Here is a 23,973-nt window from a genome sequence, read left to right on the forward strand (position 1 = left end):
AATGTACATTTATGTATCTGCGTTACAGGTTCACAAGTGGCTCCAGTCTGGTTTGGGGGTCTACGCTTTCTTGTCCTGTCCTGCCACTCAAGTAAAGTAAACTATACAGTTTTACATTTGATTTATTTGACTTTTGGTCTAAACATTAATAATAAAAATAACCATATGCCCCTGTAACTGGTGTTACCAGTGCAGGATGAAGTGAAGGTAAATGTCAACATACAGAAATGCCTCTTCTGAAAAGCTCTCGAATGAAATGTTGGTGTTGGATGCTACATACTATTAACATTAACATGTCTGTCTATTTGATTACAGGTGCTGTGAGGAAAAACACAGTAACATGGTCAGCCAACGACGCGGTGGTCACTAAGCACGCAATCAGGTGGTTCAACGAGGAGACCTGTCCTGCCTCCATCCACACCAAACGGATTAATAGGAGAAATAAGCATTAAACAATCTTTTTTATTGAACTAATTGTCGTTCACCAGTTATTCATTTTCTGATATTAGCTGTGCATATAGCGCAGCATTTAATTGAAGTTGTAGCCTACCGGTAATAGGTAAAATGTTTCATGTCTGCACCGACCTAGGCCTATAAAGCACTAAATTAGTTTAGAGTAGTTAGAATTTAGAGTAGCCTAGTATAGCCAAGGCTACTTAACAGAAACAGAATAGGCTATAACTTAAACTTTCCATTAATAAAAATGTCAATTTCATGTTTCCATTGAGCCAAGTGATTATTCTCTACAGTAAATTGATGTCTTGACTTAAGTGGACGCCGATACGGGTCCGTTTCGCGGGTCCGTTCCGGAAGCCGCGCTACTACGAGTCTTTTTGCTGTGTGGGTATACATGATGTCACATGTTGTTGCCCCCCCCCTCTCTTATTTACACCTTGCATGTGTGGACAGTTATGCCACCGCATTTATATGTGTGTTATGGTCCGTTTACCCTCAACCAACTGACGAGTCTGTCTTCCCTGTGGGAGTCTATGTACCTGCCCTAAAATAAACGAAGAACATTATCATCCGTGTACTGGCTGAGTAGCCTACTTTCCTGAGGAAAAAACGTGAGGATTACTATAGCCTGATCTTTACAAAGTGTTATCTTTACAAGTGGATTGCTGCATGTGGTCGGTCGAGTGCAATCAATTATCTTGTCCCTGGCTGAAGCAGTGCAAAGCTTTGAAGCATGTGTTATATTGGACTAAAGCAGTGTATGGGTGAGCGCCACCAGCGGGGGGCATTGCGCATGCTCCATCTTTCTGTTCAAATGGTCCCTGGTTGCTGTCACCGCAGTGGTCTTCGGTGTGAGATGCCGCAGTTGTCAGGGCAATGGCGTTTTATCATCTCACTGATACGGGGCTTGTAAATGCGGAAACAGTTGCTTCGTTTTTAATAAAACTGAAGAGATAATAACGATATGATGTTGGCGTCATGCAGAATGTTGAGCAAAAACCAAATGGATGGGTTGTGGACATCGGAAGACAACTAAAGACAACGTAAATAAGAAGCGGTCAGTTCTATCACTTCACTGCAAAGACGATATAACGCATACGGTTTGTATTTTATTTAGCCTACGTCCCTATATTTGTTATGAACATTCATCACATTGAGTTGTGCAACGGGATACTGCGTTTTCGAACAATCCGAACTACAGGAATGAGGTCATCTGTCTTGGATAGCTGTATGATAATCGTGTGTTGTCATGCGTAAACTTTTTGTGAGCTGGCTAATAACAGAACAACAACATTGGTTGACGGCAGTGTTATCGTATGGAATGTTGTAGTCACGCGACCTCTCAAGTAGCCTACCGTGCCAGTCATTTCAAATGAAATACGACTTCAGGCTAACATAGCCTCGAGTAACTGTATTTTGTGAATATCCTTCTCCACTCGAGACCAAATGATGGAAGCACATGAAAGTGTCGAAGAGGAGCCTGCGGGGTCACCGCCAATTCTGCGACCCGTGTCCCGAGAGCGTGTCCCGCTGCAGAAAAGCAGTGTGTGTTCGAGGTCTTACTTTATGGTCGTCATGGTCTTTTTCCACGTCTACATCATTAATGTCATAGCTCTCTTGTTCTACGTCCACTACAACAACGGCTCATCGAGAAAAGAGTTCTCCAGTAGTAGTGCTACGCAACATAAACACAACGGTTTTGATCGACCTGAATCTCATGACAAACTCTCGCGTTCCATGCACCTTCCTCGCATCGAGGGAATCCGGGTAGGTTACATTTTTGTAGACTGCACAACTTTTAAAGACACGCTAATTAGTTTTGCAGGTGGTTGAATGGTTGAATTGATGGTCTTCATTACTCAATTAAATCGGATTAGTTCAAACTGTTTTGGATTACATATTTTGATCATGTATGAAATAGTAGGCTATTATTGTACCTTTGCTACATTGCCATTGAAACCTCTGTCCTGCAGGTGGGGCATGTGCAGAAGCTTTCTCTTGTACCCAATAAAGTACTTGAGATGAGGACGCTCAGCTTGAAGCCTCTGTTGTTTGGTAAATATTTAGTCAGGTTCGCATGCTCCTTACTGACTTGTGTGGTTGGAGGGATTCTCCATTACCCTCCAAGAAAACCTTGTTGATATATTAAGATTAAGATTGTTAAATATTTTATGTGAACCCGGGGGTATTCTCAGTCAAAATAGGTTGTTAAGGATCAATGTCAGATTGATTTTGCAACAACAACATAGTTACTTAGCACTGGCAAAAGTATACCTTCCAAATTGTATTTTTATTAAATCTTTACTAAGTCTTTCACATTCTGTCTTTCACCATCCTTGGACATCATCAAACATATATCCCACAGACCTATGCCTAGATATCCATGTGCCTGTTTGGCCATACCTTACATTATGTTCTTGCTTATGCTGTGTAGCCTACCTTTGGTCTGCCTTATGTCTGTCTGTGGGCTTGTATGTGCTTGACTGGCTGTTTATGTGTGTGTCTATGTGTGTGTGTGCGTGTGCGTGTGTGTCTGTGTGTGTGTCTGCATGGGTGTTTTGTCGATTTGTGTGTGTGGCTGCAGAGGTCCCTGGTTTCCTGTCGGATGAGGAGTGTCGCATGGTCATCCAGCTGGCCAGGCTGAAGGGTCTGATGGAGAGTCAGATCATGGTCCCAGAGGGGCAAGAGGATCTGGCTGAGCAGCTCAACCTCAGCCCAGAGGAGATCTTCAACCTGCTGGACCTCAACCAAGACAACCAGTTACAGCCGCAGGAGGTGTGTGGTGTGTGTGTGTGTGTGTGTGCGTGCCAGGGATGGAAATTGGCACCAGCCACCAGCCAAATGCTGGTAAAATGTGAGAGTGGCTGGTAGATTTCAGACACAAAGTCATATTTTAACATTGAGTGGCAGGTTAATTTGACCAGGAATCTGCTATTGGCTGATACATTTTCACATTTTCAAATTTTATTTTCCACCCCTGGTGCCTGCGTGCGTGTGAGTGTTTGTGGTGACCCACTTGTCTGAGTTTTTGTGTATTTGCAAATGGCCTATGTCAGCTGTGTCGCTCATCCTATTTGTGTCTTTTAGTCACAGACCACAGGTAGACAAGTATTGCTGTGTTATTTCTGTCGATGCTTGCAGATTCTGACACATTCCCGTGTTCGAGATGGGATCTGGTTGACTCCAGAGAACCTGCGGGAGATTTACACGGGTTTGCATGCAGACGCAGATGGAAACGGTGAGACTTTGCCTAGTTAAATTTCTAGTTGTGAGTCACCATAACATTGACAAGAAATTAAAATAATTACTGTGGCTCTCAATGCTCTTACTCTTGCACTGCGAGTTCACAGTCAGTAATGCCATGTGGAGATGTGTTTATTCACTATGTGGGACCATGAAAATCATCTCTGTCTGTATGGCCCCCAGGTCTTCTGAGCCTAGAGGAGTTCCGTGTGCTAAGTGGCGATGCGTTCCAGCGCTTTCTGAAGAGACGTGGCCTGAAACGCAGTCAGATGGTGAGAAACAGCAGGCACACCTGGCTCTACCAGGGACAAGGCGCCCACCAGGTGCTCCAGGAGCTCAGGAAGAGGTACGCTGCAGCCTGGACTGTGCATGTCTCCCCCCACTCTTGACTTACTCTGGGCCAGTTTATGAACTTGTGTTTAAAGAATCCTCATCACTAGTTAAGGCCCAAGGAATATTTGTATGGATGTGGTCTACGCACTGAATAGATGAGCAAAATTCATCATACGTCCTGTACGTATGGTCTTTCCCTGCTGCAGCCATATTTTATGTCCATACTGATCTTGTGTAGTGTACAAGCCGAGGATCTTTCTGTACTGTATGGTCTCGCATACCTCTGGAATTATCATGGATATAGTGCAGCATTCCAGCTTGTAGTTTGTAGCAACACTTTGCCATGAGCATCCAGACGCCAAGAAGCGTAAAGTCACCTCTAACTTCTCACCTACACTGACAGGCTATAAAAGGAGTGTAGTTTGGTGTCTGTGCACCCTAACCATATTGTGCTGAAGTCTACTCATAGCTTGAGTCTGTATTTTTCATGGACAGTGAAATCAGTGAAAAATGCCTTAGTTCTTTCTATAAGGTTGTGTTCTGAAAAGAACTGAAACGACAGGCAAAAGGAATGTTTTGGATTTTTCACACCTACTGTACCTCACTGTACCTTGATGGTTTGTGTTTGTGTTTATTATTTAAACACCATTGGAAGGTGTGTGTGTGTGTGTGTGTGTGTGTGTATGGAGGGGTTACATTAATGCTGATCATAGCATTCTTCAAACCAATTAGCAAGCAGGTCCATTTTGTACTGTGAATTAGTGGGGGATAGTTCCAGGAAGAAACTGCTCAACAGTTATAGTTATGGTTATTGCTATTTGGCAGACACCTTTGTCCAAACAATATCAATTTGTCCAGATGCAAATTCGGCTATACACTCAAACAAACAACATTTTCAGCGGAAATGAATGGAATAACTGGGTATAGAAAGAAACACCCAGAGGCACAAGAATATAAGAACCACAGCATCTCACTTCATATGAACTTTTTTCTCTTTTTTGACTCCCTCCACCACCATCGCCTTTCTCCACCCCGGGGCCGGTGCGGCAGGGTGACCCTCCTGACCCGTCTGCCCTCAGAGCTGGTGGAGCTGAGCGAGCCGCTGCAGGTGGTGCGCTATGAGCAGGGCGGCCATTACCACGGGCATCACGACAGCGGGCCTGTGTACCCAGAGACCATCTGCACACACACGCGACTGGCTGCTAACTCCTCCTCACCCTTCGAGACCTCCTGCAGGTGAGGCGGCCTCATGCCAGTTCAATAGCACCTGCTGTATGTAGCTGTAGCGGTTGACACAACCACTTCATCCCTAATAAGGGGCATTCACACCAAGAACGATAACTGTGTCCATAAGAAAAAAAGCGCCCACGCTGACCAACAATAATGACAAGCCTCTCCTCATGTTAACGAATGTGATGGCTAAAATGTGATGGGTTCTGTTTGGCTGTTAGAATTTTATCATTCTCAAAATCGCTCTGAAAGGGATCCCCAACGGTATCGTTCTTCATGTCGTTATCAGTATACTGTAGTTTATGTGTGAAAGTCGTCATTCATATTAAGGAGAGCAATATTTGTTTATAGTTATTTTTCTTGGTGTGAATGGCCCTTAAGTCATCAGTTTCATCAGTTAAGTGAGATGATTTTATATTAGTTTATATATGTATATACTTGAGTTATATCTGAATTTAAAATGGAGTTATTGTATCAATGTTACAGACTTATTTGTAATGCTAGAAATTGTTCTATAGGACTTCCAGTAGTTATCTTCCATTAGTAAATAGTTATATTTTGGTATTTTATCGTTGGTGTTTTTCTGTGTGCATCAGGTACATCACAGTGCTCTTCTACCTGAACTCAGTAGAGGGCGGTGGAGAAACAACATTTCCTGTAGCCGACAACAGGACCTATGAAGAACTGGTAGGCCTTGCCTCTCTTCATCTGCATGGTTCTGTGTGCATCATTTTATCAACTACAGTATATGGATTTAATTGTGTGTGTGTGTGTGTGTGTGTGTGTGTGTGTGTGTGTGTGTGTGTGTGTGTGTGTGTGTGTGTGTGTGTGTGTGTGTGTGTGTGTGTGTGTGTGTGTGTGTGTGTGTGTGTGTGTGTGTGTGTGTGTGTGTGTGTGTGTGTGTGTTTCAGTCGCTGATCCAAAATGATGTGGATCTCTTGGACACAAGGAAGAACTGTGACAAGGGAAATCTTAGAGTGAAACCTACCAAAGGCACAGCAGTCTTCTGGTACAACTACCTGTCTGATGGAAGAGGTACAGTGTGCCTGGCACACAAACAGCTTAACACCATCATGCATAGACATATCCACCCAGCAACACGCACATACACACACATATACGCATGCGCATATAACCCAATACCATCATGCAATGACACATTCACCCTGCCACACACACACACACAAACATATGCACAAAGAGTCTTTTGTAATTTAGCTCATATTGGGGTATATTTGACCCTATAAAGTTTATTGGTGAGGTTTGAAATGTAAGTTCCTATCCTCTTCTGGTCTCCGTTCCAGGCTGGGTTGGTGAGCAGGATGAGTACTCTCTGCATGGGGGCTGTGTGGTGACTAGTGGCACAAAGTGGGTTGCCAACAACTGGATCAACGTGGACCCAGACTACCACAGGCAGACCCGCTACCAGGAACTAGTGTCCCAGCAGAAGGGACAGGGGGCCCCTGAAGAGCCCTCAGACGCCAGCTCCCCCCAGCACATGGACTCCCATGTTGAGTTATAACTCACAGACCAAAAGTACACCTGACACACCTACGCACGTGCACACACATACACACACACACACACACACACACACATACACACACTCTCTCTTACCTGCTTACTTGCTTACCTTGTACACACAAATTCAATGGTCTGAAAAAAAACTTTATCCAGCCAACCCTGTCATATCTATGCTAAATATGCACATTTTTTTATAGCTAATTTATTTAAATGATCTAATAGAGTTGATGTTCAGCACAGAAGCAGGGCAATTTAACAGGGTGAATATGGTAATGGAGTACGCAGGTCCAGATGATCATTAAGATATATACTCAGACAGGATGCTGGTATCACCCTGGTGTGATATGTCTCAATCATCAACTGGCTTTGTTACCCTCTAATAATAGATCTTCTGGTGACAAATCAATGTTTTCGCAAAGGATGTTCATGATGAACATCTTCCATGTTTTAACACTGACTGACTGACTAGCTTCTGCTGTAGTCCATGAGAACTCAGTAACTAGTTGTGTGATTGTTACTTGTGGCAGTGGTCTGGAGTTCAGTGGTTTGCTGTTTAGATTTTTTTCACAGAACCGTGCGAGTGTAGCGATACTAGGCAGTTTGTAACATCCCTCTTTGCCTCCTGCCTCTCCCTGCACCCATAACAAAAGCATGACCCTGGTGACATAGCTATTACAGATCTAACTTCATTTGTGTGCAACAACTTAGCAAAAAAAAAACCCTGCCTGTTGTGTATGCAGATTTAGGACCAGTTGCTGAATTTTCCCTTGTGTTTGAATGCTAGACAACGTGTTTGTTTGAAACAAGTATTTTTCCAACTGAAACACTTTAGATGTTTTTAAGGCTTTTGTTGTGGACTACTGAGTTTGTAAATGCCTTGTCCATCCCCTGACGGGCTTTCTGTTTCTATGGAACATATGAGATGAATTCAGGGACGATTTTGGGCAGCAATTTATTGATGTCAAAGAGAATTGGTTTTGCTTCACGTGAACCTATATTCATGCTTGATTGATCTTGTTTCTTGATACTTTTATACACTGAAAAGCTGTACCCATGCGCGTTTTGCACTTATTCTGGAATTTATTCTAGATGTATTGAAAGTTGTTTGGGATTTGGGGGGGTTGTAGAGACTAACAGGGAGGCTACAGCAGGCAAGTAACTGAAGAGTTCCATTCGTGTAGCATCTGCTGCGACAATTAACCTGCACTATAATCAACTGGCTACACCAGACGAGATAACGGTGCATATGTTAAAAAAAAAAAAGTTAGAGCAATCTTCTAAAACTATTTTTACGCTATGTGAACGGAGCACTTTGGTTACAGACCCGGTGTAGCCTGGGCCTAATTCTTTGACCTCCGTGTTAAGCAGCCGTATATGTCTAGTTTTTAAAGGGATACCTTTTGCAAAATATGCAGTTCTCCTACAGCAGTGGTATTCAAACAGGCAGAGCCTCCCATTAAAGTACACTAGTTGTAGGATTCTTTGCATCTGGACTTGGTAAAACATGGACACGCAACAACAGTTGGTGCATGACATCCCCATAGTTCATGTTTTCCTCATAAATGTCCTCACATTTCATTTGTATGAAAAACGTTGTGTTAAACCCACTGCACCCTCTGCTCTCCTTACGCACCATTGTTGGACTATCATGGCCTTAGACTAAACAAAGCATGTGAGAAATGTTATTTGCACCTTCTATGTCTTTGATGCTGTTCTTCAGGTTTTAATTAACTTTTTTCCTTCCACATGTATACAGTCAATTTGATTCAGTGTATGTCAAGGTTATTTGTAATGAACAACTGTGTGTATTGCACTGAATCACTTTTATTCTTTCAAAATAGCACCACAAAGAAAAGTGATCACTCCCTGCATCTCCAACCTCTCAGGTTTCTTCTTGTTCCATTAAAAGCCATTTTAAAATAAACTAAATTAACTCTAAACTATATATGATTTCGGATTTATTGATAATAGTAGCACAACAAATCATGTCTTACAAGTTTTAGAATTGACCATGTTGTTCTAAAACTTCAGGTAGATTTTTATCAGAGGTTCTAACAACCATTCCATAGGAAGGGTGTAAACAGCCTCAGTGGTAAGATATCAGCCCTGTCAACAGCTCTTGATGAATTTAATAATTACATAATTTACACAACAACAATTTCGGTAATCAAAAAATGTACTACATGATTTTCTACTAACTGGTAATTACTTATTTCTAATGGCAAATATATTTCAAAGATCATCTACAGTATAGTTTCAGACCTCATGTTACCCATCAGATACTGTATATCAGTAGCTATTTGTGTCATTATGTACACATGAAAAAGGGGGAAAAAGTTGCAATAAAGATAGATGGATAAATAATAGTAAGTATTGGTAGTAACATGCAATACAGTTGAAGATGATCGAATCAAAGCAGAAAGAAGATATGACATTTTTATAGGAAAATTGTCCTTTTTCTATAATGTGTAAAACATGCATAATGTAGTGAGAAATGTGTAAAATATGCAAAAAGATTAACTTTTATAACATTCATTTTCAATATTTGACCAACACTGTACATGCAAGTCATATTTCAGATGCATGTCTGAGTCAAGTACAATGGAGAGATAGGATAAGGTATCCTAACACATCTGGACGTAAGTTGTGAGCTCACTTCATTTCTCCATCTCACAGGGTTTCTGTAGTACTGTAAGCTTCTTTGACACATTCTGTTTTTTAGAGCCTGGTGCCACTTATATCCTGTGAGGAGAGTTCATATCAAAAACGGTATTTAGAATATGCTAGTCCTGAAAAACAATATTGAAATATATCTTTAACAATCATGCTTGAAAAACATGCTCGCCAACCAACATTAATGTTAATCTGTAATTTAAGCGATTTAATGGGCTACAGAATCACTAATGGTAATTCACAGATATTAAAAGGTAGCTAATGACAGCTGCAATTTTGAAGTTCATTGGGCAACACTAGGCAAATAACATTAAGTTCAATTTTACTAAGCACAGCCTAGGAGCCTAGGTAGGGAGGACACACATGGCTGCACCACTTATATCATCTGAATTAAATTGTATACAAACAGAGCTAATTAACAAGTTTACATCTACAGAGCATCTCCTGTCTCATTTCTTTACTTGCGTTAATACTTATTATCTTCTCAAGTTCTCACATACAGTATTAGCAGCACACACCATATAGGCTACTGTACCAACTTGTTTTGTGGGTGCTTTGAACGCAGTTCGCAGCTTACCAGTGTGTAATCATAACTGGTGTGGGAGATGTGACCTTTGTGATTCTGGCAGTACAGGACAGCATCATGGACAGTGGCAAACAGACGCTCTTTGGTCATAGAGTCAGAGAAGAATCCACCACACTCCAATTCGTCCACCACCGTGGCTAGAGCCCAACAATAAGCACAAGAAAGCCAATGATTATGTTATACTGTCTGTTTTACAAATGGAGGGAAGGAGTGAGAAGTGTTTATAGAAACTGTATGAAAAGCACAATGTTTGGTCTGACTTACCCTGACACCCGGCTATGTAAACATCAATGTCAATCTCACCAAAATCATGGACAATCTGTAAAGATGAAATGTCGTTAGATACAAATAATTATCAATTCCATATACTTTTTGCTATGAACCATTTCCAAATTAGATTTGTTTTAACATTCCATGAATTTAATAGTGTCTCTCTTTCACACTCCCCACTGTTTAGACACAATAGGGGCCCTAATTTAAATGCGAGGCAAAGTGCAAAGTTCTTGTGTATACAGTAAATTAAAGCCATGATGTGGCATGTTATGACTTTTAGCTGACCCACTGACGGTTGCACTTTGGATCTTTCCCATTGTATTAAATTTGCAAATAGATTTTGCGCCGATTAGATTGAGCAAGCTTTAGATAGGAGTTAGACTTTGCACTTTTCCCATCGCTTAAATTAGGGTCTCTTTCTCGTCTTGTATCTAACTCCTCCAGTCACTCCCAGGCCCAGCACTGTATTTCACTTACATTTCTCATCAACTTGATGGCCACTGTGTCAATGAAGTTGGCTGTGGACAGGTCCAGTATGATCGAGTGGATGTCCCAGGTCCATTTGCCCAGCGAGCCCAGGGACATTCTCTCCATGCTGCAGGAGTCCAGCGTGGTGGTGTCCCCATCCAACGTGGCCGTGTCTCCATCCAATGTAGCAGTGTCGCCATCCCCTACAGTTGACCCTTGGGTGTCACTATCTGGATCTAAACCCTTCAGGTACACCCAGCTGCACTGGCCCTCGGCCGAGCCCGGAGAGTCCGGCATGACGAAGACCGTGCTATTCTCACGTGGCCGCCAACGCTGCTCCTCCCCCAGTGGGGTCGATGTTTCAGTCTGCCCTTGTCCATCCTGCCAGTGGGCAGCCTCCTCCTCCACAGAAAACACCTCTCTCCTCTGGGAGGCTGCTCTGAAGGCCTGTTGCTGATGAGACAGATATAGCAGAGACTTTCTCATAAGGAGACAGAGAACTCAAAAAATCCTCCATAGAAATGCATGGTTAGTTGTCTACACATATCCTGCCCCTTCCTGTATCCCTCCCCATTTACTTGAATAGGAAAATAGCTGCCCGATAACTGCCCAAAGAGCATTACCATTATGGCCGCCAAGTGGGGGCACTTGCCTATTGGGACTTTGGATTAAGTAAGATGAGATATAGAAATATTTATGATTGTCGCAACACCACCGTCCTGTGTGTAATCCTCATTAAACAGTCAATGATGTAAACAAGCACACACATGAAAGTAAAATAGGTAAAAAATACAATTCACATCAGTCATCAACTTCATCACACGGGCAAAGAGAACAGTTATATCGTTATATATCTCAAATGCTAAAACACAAAAGCCAATCCTCTAAACCAGACATGGGCAAACTACGGCCCGTTGAACGTTTTAATCCGGCCCGCGGAACTTGTCCAAATTATTGAAAAAAAAAAACTCTTATCAATGTTAAGGCTTCTGCCTCCGGTATGCGTTTTCAGCGCTTGACTATCATTAAGGAGGAGCCACTCATTAAATTCTATTATTAATCAAATGAAATTAATGCATTTGAAAAAAAAAAAAAAAAAAACTACAATGAGCCTTGCTGCCTACTCATGATATGTTACATGTTTGTAGGCCAAATCCTCTCACGTAATGGCTTTTACATGTAATTTATATTATTTCACACAAACACTCCATCCATCTGTTCCTGGCCCTGTCAAATCTTAGAACCCAATGTGGCCCTCCTGGCAAAAAGTTTGCCCACCCCTGCTCTAAACCAAATGACCAGTTGTTTAAACACATTTACTAAATCTAGCCATAATTTTTCAATATCATAAACACATTTCACATGAAAACACAAATCACAAAACACAATCCTCTGTTCTCATAAATCTAAGCACATTTTTCCTTGCTAAAACACGTTGCAAAACATTCTCAAATGAAAGCTCATGTGATGCAAAATGCTTGCCACAGTCAGCAATAACTGAACACAATGAACACACCTGGCGTCATTTATTACACACAATGACTCCAAATTGAAGACACTTGTTGCTAATGTGCACAGTGACTGTGGTGTGTGGTGTGAATGAAGAAAATAAAAAAAACTCCGCACCCTGATCATGTTTTCAAGAGTACTGTTGTGTGCAATAGATTCTGTTTTTTGCATTGAGTTGTGTTACAGTAGTGTACTTGCAGAATTTTCTGTACTCTTCATATGAAACTCACAACTCTAAATGCCTAATCCTCTGCAGAGATTAGAAGATCTGTTACTCTAAAGTTTTTTAAAAATATGCATTGGCAGTTATGAAACAAAGAACCTTCTCACAAATTGAGCATTGTGTTTTAAATTGTTTTGCTGTGGTGTGTAATGATGTGTATAGTGTTTACATGTTTGAAAGCTTTGAGCTGTTTTAGCATTTTAGAAAAAACTAATGGCCATTGGTAGGAATGACCTTCTATGATGTAACCATGACAAAGTGTGAATTAAGTAATTGATGAGTGAAAAGAAAGACAGTAATATTATCCCTTACATATACACTCAGGACACAATAATATTAACACTTGAAGGATTCAAGGTTGTGGCATATTCACGTGTCTCTTAGCTTGAAGGACTCAGGATTGTGGTATACTCACGCGTCTCTTAGCTTGAAGGACTCTAGATTGTGGTATACTCACGCGTCTCTTAGCTTAAAGGACTCTATTGTGGTATACTCACACGTCTCTTAGCTTGAAGGACTCTAGATTGTGGTATACTGTTCTCTCGCGTCTCTTAGCTTGAAGGACTCTAGATTGTGGTATACTCACGCGTCTCTTAGCTTAAAGGACTCTAGATTGTGGTATACTCACGCGTCTCTTAGCTTGAAGGACTCTAGATTGTGGTATACTCACGCGTCTCTTAGCTTGAAGGACTCTAGATTGTGGTATACTCACGCGTCTCTTAGCTTGAAGGACTCTAGATTGTGGTATACTCACGCGTCTCTTAGCTTGAAGGACTCTAGATTGTGGTATACTCACGCGTCTCTTAGCTTGCCGCCTGGCCCTTCTCCTGGCTCTCCTCTCTCTGCGTCTCTGCTTGGCTTCCTGTCGCCTCTTGTACATGATCATCTTACCGATGTCCAGCCCACTCTACACACATGGGGTCACACAGGCGTCATGGCAGGGGCAGGATCAAATTGACCTCTCCTCTCACAAAGGGTTTCAGCTGATGTAGAATGAGCTGTTAATGTCAGTACATTTGAGAATGTGTGGCTGATAGAAGGGCTGGGCACGAGGGGGAGTATCTTGATCTTATCTCTAAGATGAGACAGAGTTAAGTGAGCAGAGGTGCTGGGGGATGTAATGGGGTCGATTCTGACCTTTTCCTTCAGGGCCGCCAGATAAAGCTCAGCGTTGGCGAAGTAGACTGTAGCTGAGGAGCGGAAAATGGTGATACCTGGGACTTCTCTTACCTGTTACAAAGGAAAAATGGTGATACCTGGGACTTCTCTCACCTGTTACAAAGGAAAAATGGTGATACCTGGGACTTCTCTCACCCATTACAAAGGAAAGCTTAGAGGATGATCGACGACAAATCACTTTTTCCATTTTATACATTTTAGTTATTCTGAGGGGCTGGAGTACACTATGTAGAATCTGTCACTCTAGCCATAGTAAAATTGAACAATAATTAAAAAGTCATGCATCCTAGCAATGTAATTAATTCACAGTGAAACGGTGGCAAGCCTGCCTGGTGTTGCAGTCTCTCACCCCTCTGTGTGTCTCCATGTCCACATACAGTTCTGTTCCAGGAACATGACCTAGTACGGAATATCTCGGCCTGCGAGAACACAGGGTAGAGAACAGGTGAGGGAGAACTACTCTGACCCTAACTTTAAAGGAACATGCCAATTTTGGGGTGAAATTAGCTTAATTTTCATCTACCCCAGTGTGAGATAAGAGGATACATACCCTATCTTTTCTCTGTGTGTGCAATAAACCAGTCAGACACAGTTAGCCTAGCATAGCCTCCTTCTCTGGAAGTGAGTTACACCAGTTAGCCTGCAGCTAACCTATAGCTAAAATTGAATTAACTAGAGTAACCCACCTAGCCCCCCAATTCAGGGGTAGAATGACCAAAACTAAACTAAAGAGAGAAAAGATGATGAGTTACCGCTGGGTCCTGAAGATAACAGTCAGCAAGGCAAAGGCAACAGAGGCTCCAAGTCCCATGTCCAAATTCAAAAGCAACGTGGACACCCAGGTGACCAGCCACACAAGCTATAGACAAAACATGTCAGTGCGAGTAATCAGCAGCTGTGAAAGGAATGGGATAACATGCAAAAGGGGCAGTAGCAGCTGTTCATGATTTCTGTTGAATAATGCTGCAGACCACTTTATATTCTATTATTCTACTGCCTTAATTCTATTCTTACTGTTCTGTATTTTCATTCTTTTTATGTTATTGTTTAGTGTTGTGCTTTAAGAGCAAAGATTAACCTCAACTCAACTCAAATCAAATTCCTTGTTTCTCTACGCAAATCTGGCCAATATAGTTGATTCTGATTCTGATATGCCTCATATCCTGATACTGACCTATTGTACAGCGTATACTGTATACCGTATAGGCCAAGAAGTGCTTATTAAATAGGAAGTACTGTCTAACTCTCACCAGGTCAATCTTGTTGTTTCTCCACAGAGTCACCATATCATAATGCTGTTTGAACATTCCTTTGAGGTTCACAATAACAATGGCAGCTAGGACAGCCTGTAAGACCAAGAGAATAAGGAAATATTATAAAACAAGTGATAAGCACCAAAATTGACCATCTACAATTTTTGAGGAAAGTTTACCTTGGGCAGCTCCTGAAACAGAGGTCCGAGCTTTAGTACAGTCACCAGCACAATCACAGCCGAGGAGATCCCTGCCATCTGCAGTAAAGAGTGAGGAGAGATGTAGTGGAGGCTAAACGCAAGACGGTTTATCCACCTCTAACATTTCAAAAATAGAGTTTATCCACCTCTTATTAGAGCTGATCCACCACCCAAAAGAGAATAGTCATCAATTGTGCCTTTTAACATTAAAAAATCACACTGTGTTATTCACATTCACAGTATGTACACTCATCAACACTTCAGGAACCATTACCACTGGTATTGTTATAAACATTGGACAATAACCTCCACCATCATCAACATTTTTCTGAATGCCTTTAAAAATAAAATATATATATATATACTGCATGGCGCAGTCCACCTGACCGTGATCACAGAATTCATAGTTTACCCACCCCATATTGTACCACTACACCCTTGGTGAAGGATCACATGGCATCACATTCATTTGCACAGGTTCTGTTTGCACGTGTGCAACATCTCAGTGGAAGAGAAAGTGGAATTTCTTACAAATCTGTAGTGTGCTATATAGCCAACGCATGATTTACATTATGATTTTTTTCCCCCCTAGACAAAAGCTTTGCTGCCCCTACACTTTGCCACCTGGAAAACCCTGGGCTAAGGTACCTGCGTTTTGCCCCCTGCACTGTCCTGGACCAGACTGCGGGACATGGAGGGGCAGACGGCGAAACACTGGAAGAATCCTCCTACAGTGTTACTGAGCCCCAGAGCCACCAGCTCCTACCACAGCAGAGCAGCAGGGACAAGACGGAGGAGACGTAATCAGAGGTCAGCGGCACATTAATGCTGTTATATGTGCAGATTGTTTTGAGGCTCAGTGTCAAAAGGAGGGGATGACAAGAAAATGCAATACCATGAGTCATATCACTTCCTATGTTTGAACATCATGCACTGTAGATAGCCCCTTTCAACTGCGTTATAAACAAACAGGTGCATTCAGCAGTCGCAAGGCATTTCCAGTGGCACAGTTAACAGCATTGAGCTAACAGTAACTTGGGGACAAAAAAGGTCAACACTTTGTAGAGTATTACACTAAAGTCTGATTCATTTTCATTTCAAAGTATCGTCATTGGTTTTAAATGATTCAACCGGAAGCCCTCTAGAAACATATAACATGGTCATGCTCAGAGTGACTCATGTGACAGCTACACTTTTGCATATAAGAGATACCTGATTGCTGTCCACTTTGTATCCATGCTTCAGGGCAAAGGTTTTTCCTAGAGAAATAGAGATGGCATAGCCCACTATAGCTATAGCAAAGGCGTCCCCGATGACCTCTCCAAAGATGTTAAAGTCAGGCACACTGGGGGGGCTCAGTCTGGGGGAGGAACAGAGACAACATCACTAACACTTATCAGTTAATCACAAATACATTACATGGTGACGGAAATGACAGCTGAATATAGCTAAAAGAGTATAGTTTGCATACAGTCAGGACCTGAAATATGTACTGTTATATATATAGATCTGGATAATCATTTGGGCTGACATCAGAAAAATGTGCAGTGGTCTCGTTTTTTCCAGAGCTGTATCTTTATGTCATATTCATATTGTTTATACATTTTGAAAAATATTCTGATAACATTTCCATTCAGGCTAGACTCATAGACTTGCAAGTTATTATGTCAAGCTTTAGCTGCTCACATTCCAGTATTCAATGCCACTATTGATCCCCATAATCCATATCACCTCTATGTGTGCATGTTCAGTATCACACAGACAGCATCACGGACGTTCGAGACTTTGGAACACCGGCAACACATTTAAACATCCCACACGCAGCAGACCCTGAGTGAGCCTCCATGGTCTTTGGGTGGGAGATGAAGCGTGAGGTGAGGCATGCAGTGTCTCGGGCTTTTGGCTGTGGCTGCATGACCGGCGTTAGATGCCTGCGGCTGGTCTGTGCACTAGCTCACCACCATGATATAATCATTTTGAGGGATCAGCATCAGCCATCAGCACACAACTGCTGACTGAATACATTTTCACAAGAAACTGCAGGCATGCATGGGCACAGAAAACAGCCACAGCTGCGTATTTCTGTGTAGAAATTGCTCTCTGTCTCAAATATAGAACAAGAGCACTTTAATGGAGTATCTGTGCATTCAGTCTAGTGAAGAGGTGTGTGAAAAATGAAGGATGAGTTGTGGATCTTACCCGCAAGGAATTTCCCCAACCACAGGGACCTTGTAGGTACTTAACTCTGCATAGGATGAGATCAGTGTGGCTGCCACAATCTAGGAGGAGAGAACAGCTATGCATTTGTGCATCCACATAACTAATACAATGGACATGCATGTGCACACACAAACACACACACACACACACACACACACACACACACACACACACACACACACACACACACACACACACACACACACACACACACACACACACACACACACACACACACACACACACACACACACACACACACACACACACAGAGGAGACATGCAAGTGCACCCAAACAAACACACAAGAACACACACATAAATAGTGCTTGTGTGTGTCATTGAGTATGTGCTAAGGGTGCGGGTACACATGAGTGGTGAATAAGAAGCCAGAGCTGTCCCCTGCTATCTGTGATAATTAGCCCAGCAGCGCTGTGTGGAGCAGGACGAGCGTGGAGCTCAGGGCTGAGTCAGCACACAGGCCGGCCCACTGCCAGACTCCCACAGCAGCACAACAACAACAACACGCCAGCCTGCTGCGCACGCCACAGCTGGGCTCAGATGGCACAATTGTGTCTCGTAAAACTGGAGCTCATCTGTACATGCACAACTATAACAATGGATGTGCTTGATTATCCTTGAGAGCATTTTGGTTACAATCAATTGAGAGATGTAATAGTATTGAGCACTGGGGGGAAAAAAGAACATAAAACACAAAATGCAAACCTTTCATAAAACACAAAATGCAACCTGATCATTGTCATACAGTATAATGTAATGGCTTGCATGAAAACATGACGGTGTAATGTGAGAATACGAGTAAAGTGAAAACAGGCGGCCTACAGTAAGGAGCTCCACAGGGACAGGCACAGGAAGCTTGTGTCTGTAGGCTGCGTTGAGCTCCTTCGCAATGATCAGAACCAGCATGGACACGCCACTGACCGCCAGCGTAGGGAGGTGGGTCTCAGGGAGCAGCAGGCACACATCCACCAGCGTCTAGCACAGAACCAGAGCACCAGAGTTGTTAGTGTTAGGCTTAGGCTTGTTTTGGTTGAGTGTAATTGGTAGAGCCTATTAAGGTTAGCTCTAAGCTGTAGGTTAACTAAGGTGCAATCGATTGTACATTACATTGTGTTTGTTTATGTTTATATTTAAATTGGCCTATGCTTTGTTCAAAAAATGTACATTATATTTCAATCAAGGACAAAAACAAAACACACCAGAGTGGTAGCTCACCCCTCCCTTCAGTATTGTCAGAGAAGATCCACACAGTGTTTTGTTTTTGTTTGGGGGACAGGCTGCCCAAAATAGTTTGTTTCTCATTTTTGGTGCCCGAGCTGCCTACAGAGACCAGGTTTTTTCCCACAGAGCACTCACAGGATGGGCAGCTTGCGGATCATGAGGACATTTTCATTGAATGTCATGGGCTTGAAATCGCATACAATCACTGACTCCCCCTTTAATGTGTGTGAGAGTATGTGATTGTGCAGTTCTCCTCACATAGATGAGCAAGTGGGCCACACGATCACTGACTCCCCCTTTAATGTGTGTGTGAGTATGTGATTGTGCAGCTCTCCTCACATATATGAGAGCAAGTGGGCCATTGAGGCGCGTCGGTGAGACTCCAAACAAGTACTTGAGCTGCGCCACGACGGCATGGGCCGAAGCGGCGGTGGTGTAGGCACGAACCACCGGCTCCGACAGGTATGTGCCCACGAAGCCAAACTGCACAAGGCCCAGGACAACCTACAGACATACAGAACACATGAGCACACTCATAGAATTTCTATGTACGTTTCTCATTATTGAAATGTTTTAGTTTAACCTATGTACTGTATACAGTATGTACTGTATGCTGTGAAATGTGTAGGAATCATTAGTGAAAAGTTTGTTTTGTTGTGAGGTATCTGGCTGGTATCTGATGGTGCTGACCCCATGTGGGATACCAATACAAACATGTATATTCTTATCTCTCTTAAATACTAGCTGATTACATTATCACTGATAGGGTGATATCTTCAATTTTCCGTGGGTGTGTGTTAAGGGTATAAGAACTTCACCCACACATGTGTGGGATTGTTACTTTACATTTACTGTGGGTACCATTCTCTTGCTATCATGAATAAACAGGGAGGAGGTCCATCATCTAACATCATGGTGCACTGAGAGTACACACCCCCATTCTCAAGTTTCTGGGTGTCCACAGTCTGTCTCTTGGACCCTTGATACCTCCACCCTGATCAAGAGGGCTCACCAGCTTCTCTTCGTTCTGAGGAGACTACAGAAGGTCCACCTGTCTACTCAAATCCTGTTGATCCTGTTGATCCTGTACCATCGAGAGCATTCTCACCAACTGTGTCACAGTTTGGTATGGCAACTGCTCTGCCCTCAACCGAAAAGCACTACAGAGTGAAAACTGCCCAACGCATCACCGGTTCCTCAATCCCCTCCATCGAGGCCATCCAGGGTAAGTGATGCTTGCATAAGGCGCGCAGCATCATCAAAGACTTTTGCCACCCCACTCCCTGAAACAGCAGGTTCAGAGGAAGCTTCTCTCCTGTGGCTGTAACCCTACTGAACTCTAGCTCCGCATCCCGGTGACAACCAACCAACTAAGCCCCTGATCTGAATCTGCAGTCTCACAAAATCTCTGTGGGCGGACTAAAGTCAAGCGTTACCAAAATGTTTTTTTTGTGTGTGTGTTGCAAACAGATGTGGGTTTTCATGAATCATGCATGTGAGCATAGCATTGTGTGAAGGACCTGGATAAGGCCTGCCAGGACTGTAGTGGCGGCTGCCACCTGCACCCTGTGGAGGTCCCTGGCCACGACGTCATACTCAGCGGTGGAGTTGCTGCTGTCTGAGATGGAGCTCCCTGGGCCGTCTGGAACCAGAGTCTCTGTCACGCTGCCCACCATGATACTGAGCACGGTGAAGGTGCCTGCAGACGCATCCCAAGAGAGGTCAAGTGCACAATAACATGAAAACAATATCCATACCTCCCTGTTTAGAAACACCTCTAGACATGTAGACAGACACTATGACAACTAAACAGGGAGGTATATGGACATTGTGTTGACCTCTAAACATGTAGTCAGACATTACGACACAATATCCATATCCTGTTTAGAGAGGGTTTAAGACATCTGGACATGTCAAACACTACGGCTATAACATGTATTACATATACAAAGGTGAAAACATCGTCAGTAGAGTATAAAATAGAGTATAGCCAGACAAAAGAAATACAAGCATGTTCACCTACCAATGGATATATGTCTGGAGGTGCCAAAGAAAAAGTAGACTAGGGCTGGGTAGAGGGATGTGTAGAGGCCATATACTGGGGGCAGAGAGGCCAGCAAAGCATAGGCCATCCCTGGAGAACCCACACAGAGATTCATTGTCTTGACTAATCACAACAGCATAATATTCTATCACAAAATACAAAGTAAAAAATAATATATTTAATTCTTATAAAATGCTATCAAGCTTAAGGCAATCCAAACTATTTTCACCCGTCCCCAGTGGTAGTATATGCTGCCAGTTCCCAGAGCAGGGGCTTCAAAAACCTCACTAACTACCTTCTTCTCAATCCTGTCTGTTCTTTATCTACATCCCTGGACTTGATAGCTCTAGACCAGACATGGGCAAACTACGGCCCGCGGGCCCGTTGAATGTTTTAATCCGGCCCGCAGAACTTGTCCAAATTATTGAAAGATTTTTTTTTTTTTTTACAAAAAACTCTTATCAATGTTAAGGCTTCTGCCTCCCGTATGCGTTTTCAGCGCTTGACTATCATTAAGGAGGAGCCACTCATTAAATTCTATTATTAATCAAATTAAATGAATGCATTTTGAAAAAAAAAAAAAAACACTACATTGAGCCTTGCTGCCTACTCATGATATGTTACATGTTTGTAGGCCAAATCCTCTCACGTAATGTAATTCTACATGTAATTTATATTATTTCACACAAACACTCCAGCCATCTGTTCCTGGCCCGGCCCCCCTGTCAAATCTTAGAACCCAATGTGGCCCTCCTGGCAAAAAGTTTGCCCACCCCTGCTCTAGACGCTGGTCACTTTAGACAAAATGCTCAGCTAAATGATTCAATTTAAATGTATAAATGTAAATATTGTCATCTTACCCTGTGGAAGGTGCATAATTCCAACACTAATGCCAGATACAATGTCAGGCATTCCATAGTCCCAGATGGAGTAACGAGGCAGCCAGTAGAGAACTGGAAGGCAGCCTACCACCTTCCTCTTCAGGTCAACCACACTGCATCTATGTGCCAAGGCAAAGTAGCAGAAAACATAGCTCAAGCTTTTCTCAAAAATGACTCCACATAGAAACATTTTGTCTGAATCTCAGAAAGCTGCATGATACACAGAACCTAGTAGTCATAATATTTTAACTGATCTGATAATTATTTATGAACAGCAATAGATTCACCCTTTGTATTGCTATATTTCGTGTCCCACAAGTTGAAAAATGTTGACATATCACCGGTAAATTTAATTTAAGAGCAGTTTAAACTAACTTGTATATTAAGCTACTGTATATGTACCTGACACGTTGTTTGATACACTTGGCAAGTGGAGGATGGCGGCCATTGTAATCCAGTCTCTGTGTTAAATCCTCCAGGCTCTGTTCGTCCATGACCTCTCTCTGCACAGTCATCCCCGCACTTCTCTTCGCCATCCCCATCTTTTCTCCTCCGTATCACTCTCCTTTAGACACACGCAATTCCACAGAAAGACCTCAAAACATTTAGTATTCTCCAAATCAGAGTGATCTCAGTTTCAGTTCCAAATAGTGTACTGATGTCCCCTTCACTCAGTGACATATAAGAACATGAACATACAAGCACACATTTGTTTTTCTTGAGTGTTAGATGAGTATATAGCCATGATAAGGGGTGGTGCCTATGATGAATCAGATTTTGACCCCACTGACCAACTACCTGTCACTGCGTAAAAGCCTACTTGGGGCTAATAACTTATGTACCTATCTGTTAACCTGGATACTCTTTAACATATTAAGACAAGGACAAATTACTATGGGATTCAAACAGTTTTCCATGTTTCTCAGTTTATTAGCTGGGTTTGAATGGAAAGTTACTTAGTTGCAGGGAACAAAAACAGACAACAGGACGTAACTGATGACATTTGGTTAACATACAAAGTGGTGCTCCTAAAGATAGGAAGCAGGGATTGGAAACACCTTACACTTCAGAAATACGATTACTGAAGCAGAGAAGGGCAGGGGGTTATGACGCAACTTCAAAGTCCAAAGTTTCACATTTACCCTTCTTTTCAGACAGTCCCCCCTTTTCTTCCCCCCTATCGTGTTAGAAGCGATTTAACATACGTATGAGCTGTGTACACCGATGTAAATAATGGGTATTTTAGCAGATCCTTTTATCCAAAGAGACATACAGTACTGTAAAGCACAAAAGGTAATATTACAAAAACAAATAGATCATTATTATTCAGAATTACAATATCACCATAGCCCATAAGACCGTTGTCAGGCCTTAAATAAGTAGGTCTATTGGTATGGCACACACGGAATAAAGGAAATGCAATGTTAAACATAAGTTTTACAAATAGAAGTTGGGATGCCAACTGAATCTCAAAACCAACCATGAAAATGATAGTGGCTGGGGCCTGGTAAGCCCATAGTTCACCATTAGAAATGTGTGTAGACTAAGATGGAGCAGGATGGGAGATGCAGGGCACCCCAGGCTGGTGCTGGAGGAGGGGTTGTGTGATGTGTTTTCTTCAATTCTCTTTGAGTTTGTTAAAGTAAAAGAAAAAGAGTAGAGCTGTTATTGTGACATGGCATGCAATGATAGTTTTCACTGATGGTCTAAGTGTTGCACATTTTGAGTGTGGGACTCTCAGTCTATTCATGAGTAGGTCTATTCATGAACTCAACTCTTGCATCCTTTGTTGAATTATCAAAATTATTTTTCAAACACTAAAATTAATGATGTCTCAGCTCTGTCAACTAATCTAAGAGGTGATGCCGAGTAACACCTGTGGTGTGGTAAGTTAATCTAGGTGATCATTGATGCTCCCTCATTAATGACTGACACCACCACTGTGGTGAGACTCATTTTATGATAAATATAGTTTTCTCCATGGATGTACCCCACTAGACCACAAAAGATGGCATTAAATTGTTTGACATTTTTTATTTGTTGAAATTTACCAATGTATATTATTTCACATTACAATTTGTTATGAGATAGAATTGATCAACTCTCCACATTCATAATCCAAAATGAATCCTCTGACGGATTACATTTCTATGGGTATTTCTTGAAGCACAAAGTATAGTAGGACTACCAGAAACCCATTTGCATGTACAGGGCAGCACCTTGATAACTGTATAACTTGATAACTACTATCTAGGTAAATGGTAAGGAGAATACCCTCTGTAACCAAACAGTGTATGTGGCCTACTAAAACCAGGATTGTGGTCCCTTTAAGAACATGACGTGTTGAAATCTGAATCAAGCCCACCAGACTCTTTGCAGCTATTCCAAAGGTTAGCACATATGACAGGGCCATATGTTAGGCAAACAAAAACATAAC

The 23,973-nt window shown here is 42.3% G+C and overlaps 2 protein-coding genes across 3 annotated transcripts; one reads left to right on the forward strand and one right to left on the reverse strand.

Annotated features, from left to right (window-relative positions):
* Positions 1-1,285: 1,285 nt before the first annotated feature.
* p4htmb (prolyl 4-hydroxylase, transmembrane b) lies at positions 1,286-9,112 on the forward strand. Of its 2 annotated transcripts, none has more exons than XM_062544576.1 (9): positions 1,286-2,223; positions 2,430-2,511; positions 3,041-3,231; positions 3,598-3,694; positions 3,883-4,045; positions 5,083-5,268; positions 5,859-5,949; positions 6,174-6,297; positions 6,567-9,112. In XM_062544576.1, exons 1-9 carry the CDS (start codon positions 1,903-1,905, stop codon positions 6,782-6,784), a joined length of 1,473 nt encoding a protein of 490 aa, XP_062400560.1. In that variant the 5' UTR covers positions 1,286-1,902; the 3' UTR covers positions 6,785-9,112. The 2 variants fall into 2 exon arrangements, with proteins under 2 accessions (XP_062400560.1, XP_062400561.1); XM_062544577.1 differs by having other exon boundaries at positions 1,286-1,556.
* A 259-nt stretch (positions 9,113-9,371) lies between these two features.
* On the reverse strand, positions 9,372-22,234 carry slc26a6l (solute carrier family 26 member 6, like). The gene is made up of 19 exons (XM_062544575.1): positions 21,939-22,234; positions 21,516-21,655; positions 20,635-20,745; positions 20,132-20,310; positions 18,951-19,115; positions 18,213-18,365; positions 17,350-17,429; positions 16,363-16,510; positions 15,799-15,912; positions 15,130-15,207; positions 14,948-15,043; positions 14,450-14,556; positions 14,047-14,116; positions 13,656-13,748; positions 13,315-13,425; positions 10,796-11,239; positions 10,310-10,364; positions 10,037-10,182; positions 9,372-9,528 (listed from the first exon to the last, which is right to left on the reverse strand). Exons 1-19 carry the CDS (start codon positions 22,076-22,078, stop codon positions 9,505-9,507), a joined length of 2,454 nt encoding a protein of 817 aa, XP_062400559.1. The 5' UTR covers positions 22,079-22,234; the 3' UTR covers positions 9,372-9,504.
* Between the last annotated feature and the right edge of the window lie 1,739 nt (positions 22,235-23,973).

The sequence above is a fragment of the Sardina pilchardus genome, chromosome 9 (assembly GCF_963854185.1).
Source record: "Sardina pilchardus chromosome 9, fSarPil1.1, whole genome shotgun sequence".
NCBI classification, from domain to species: Eukaryota; Metazoa; Chordata; class Actinopteri; order Clupeiformes; family Clupeidae; genus Sardina; species Sardina pilchardus.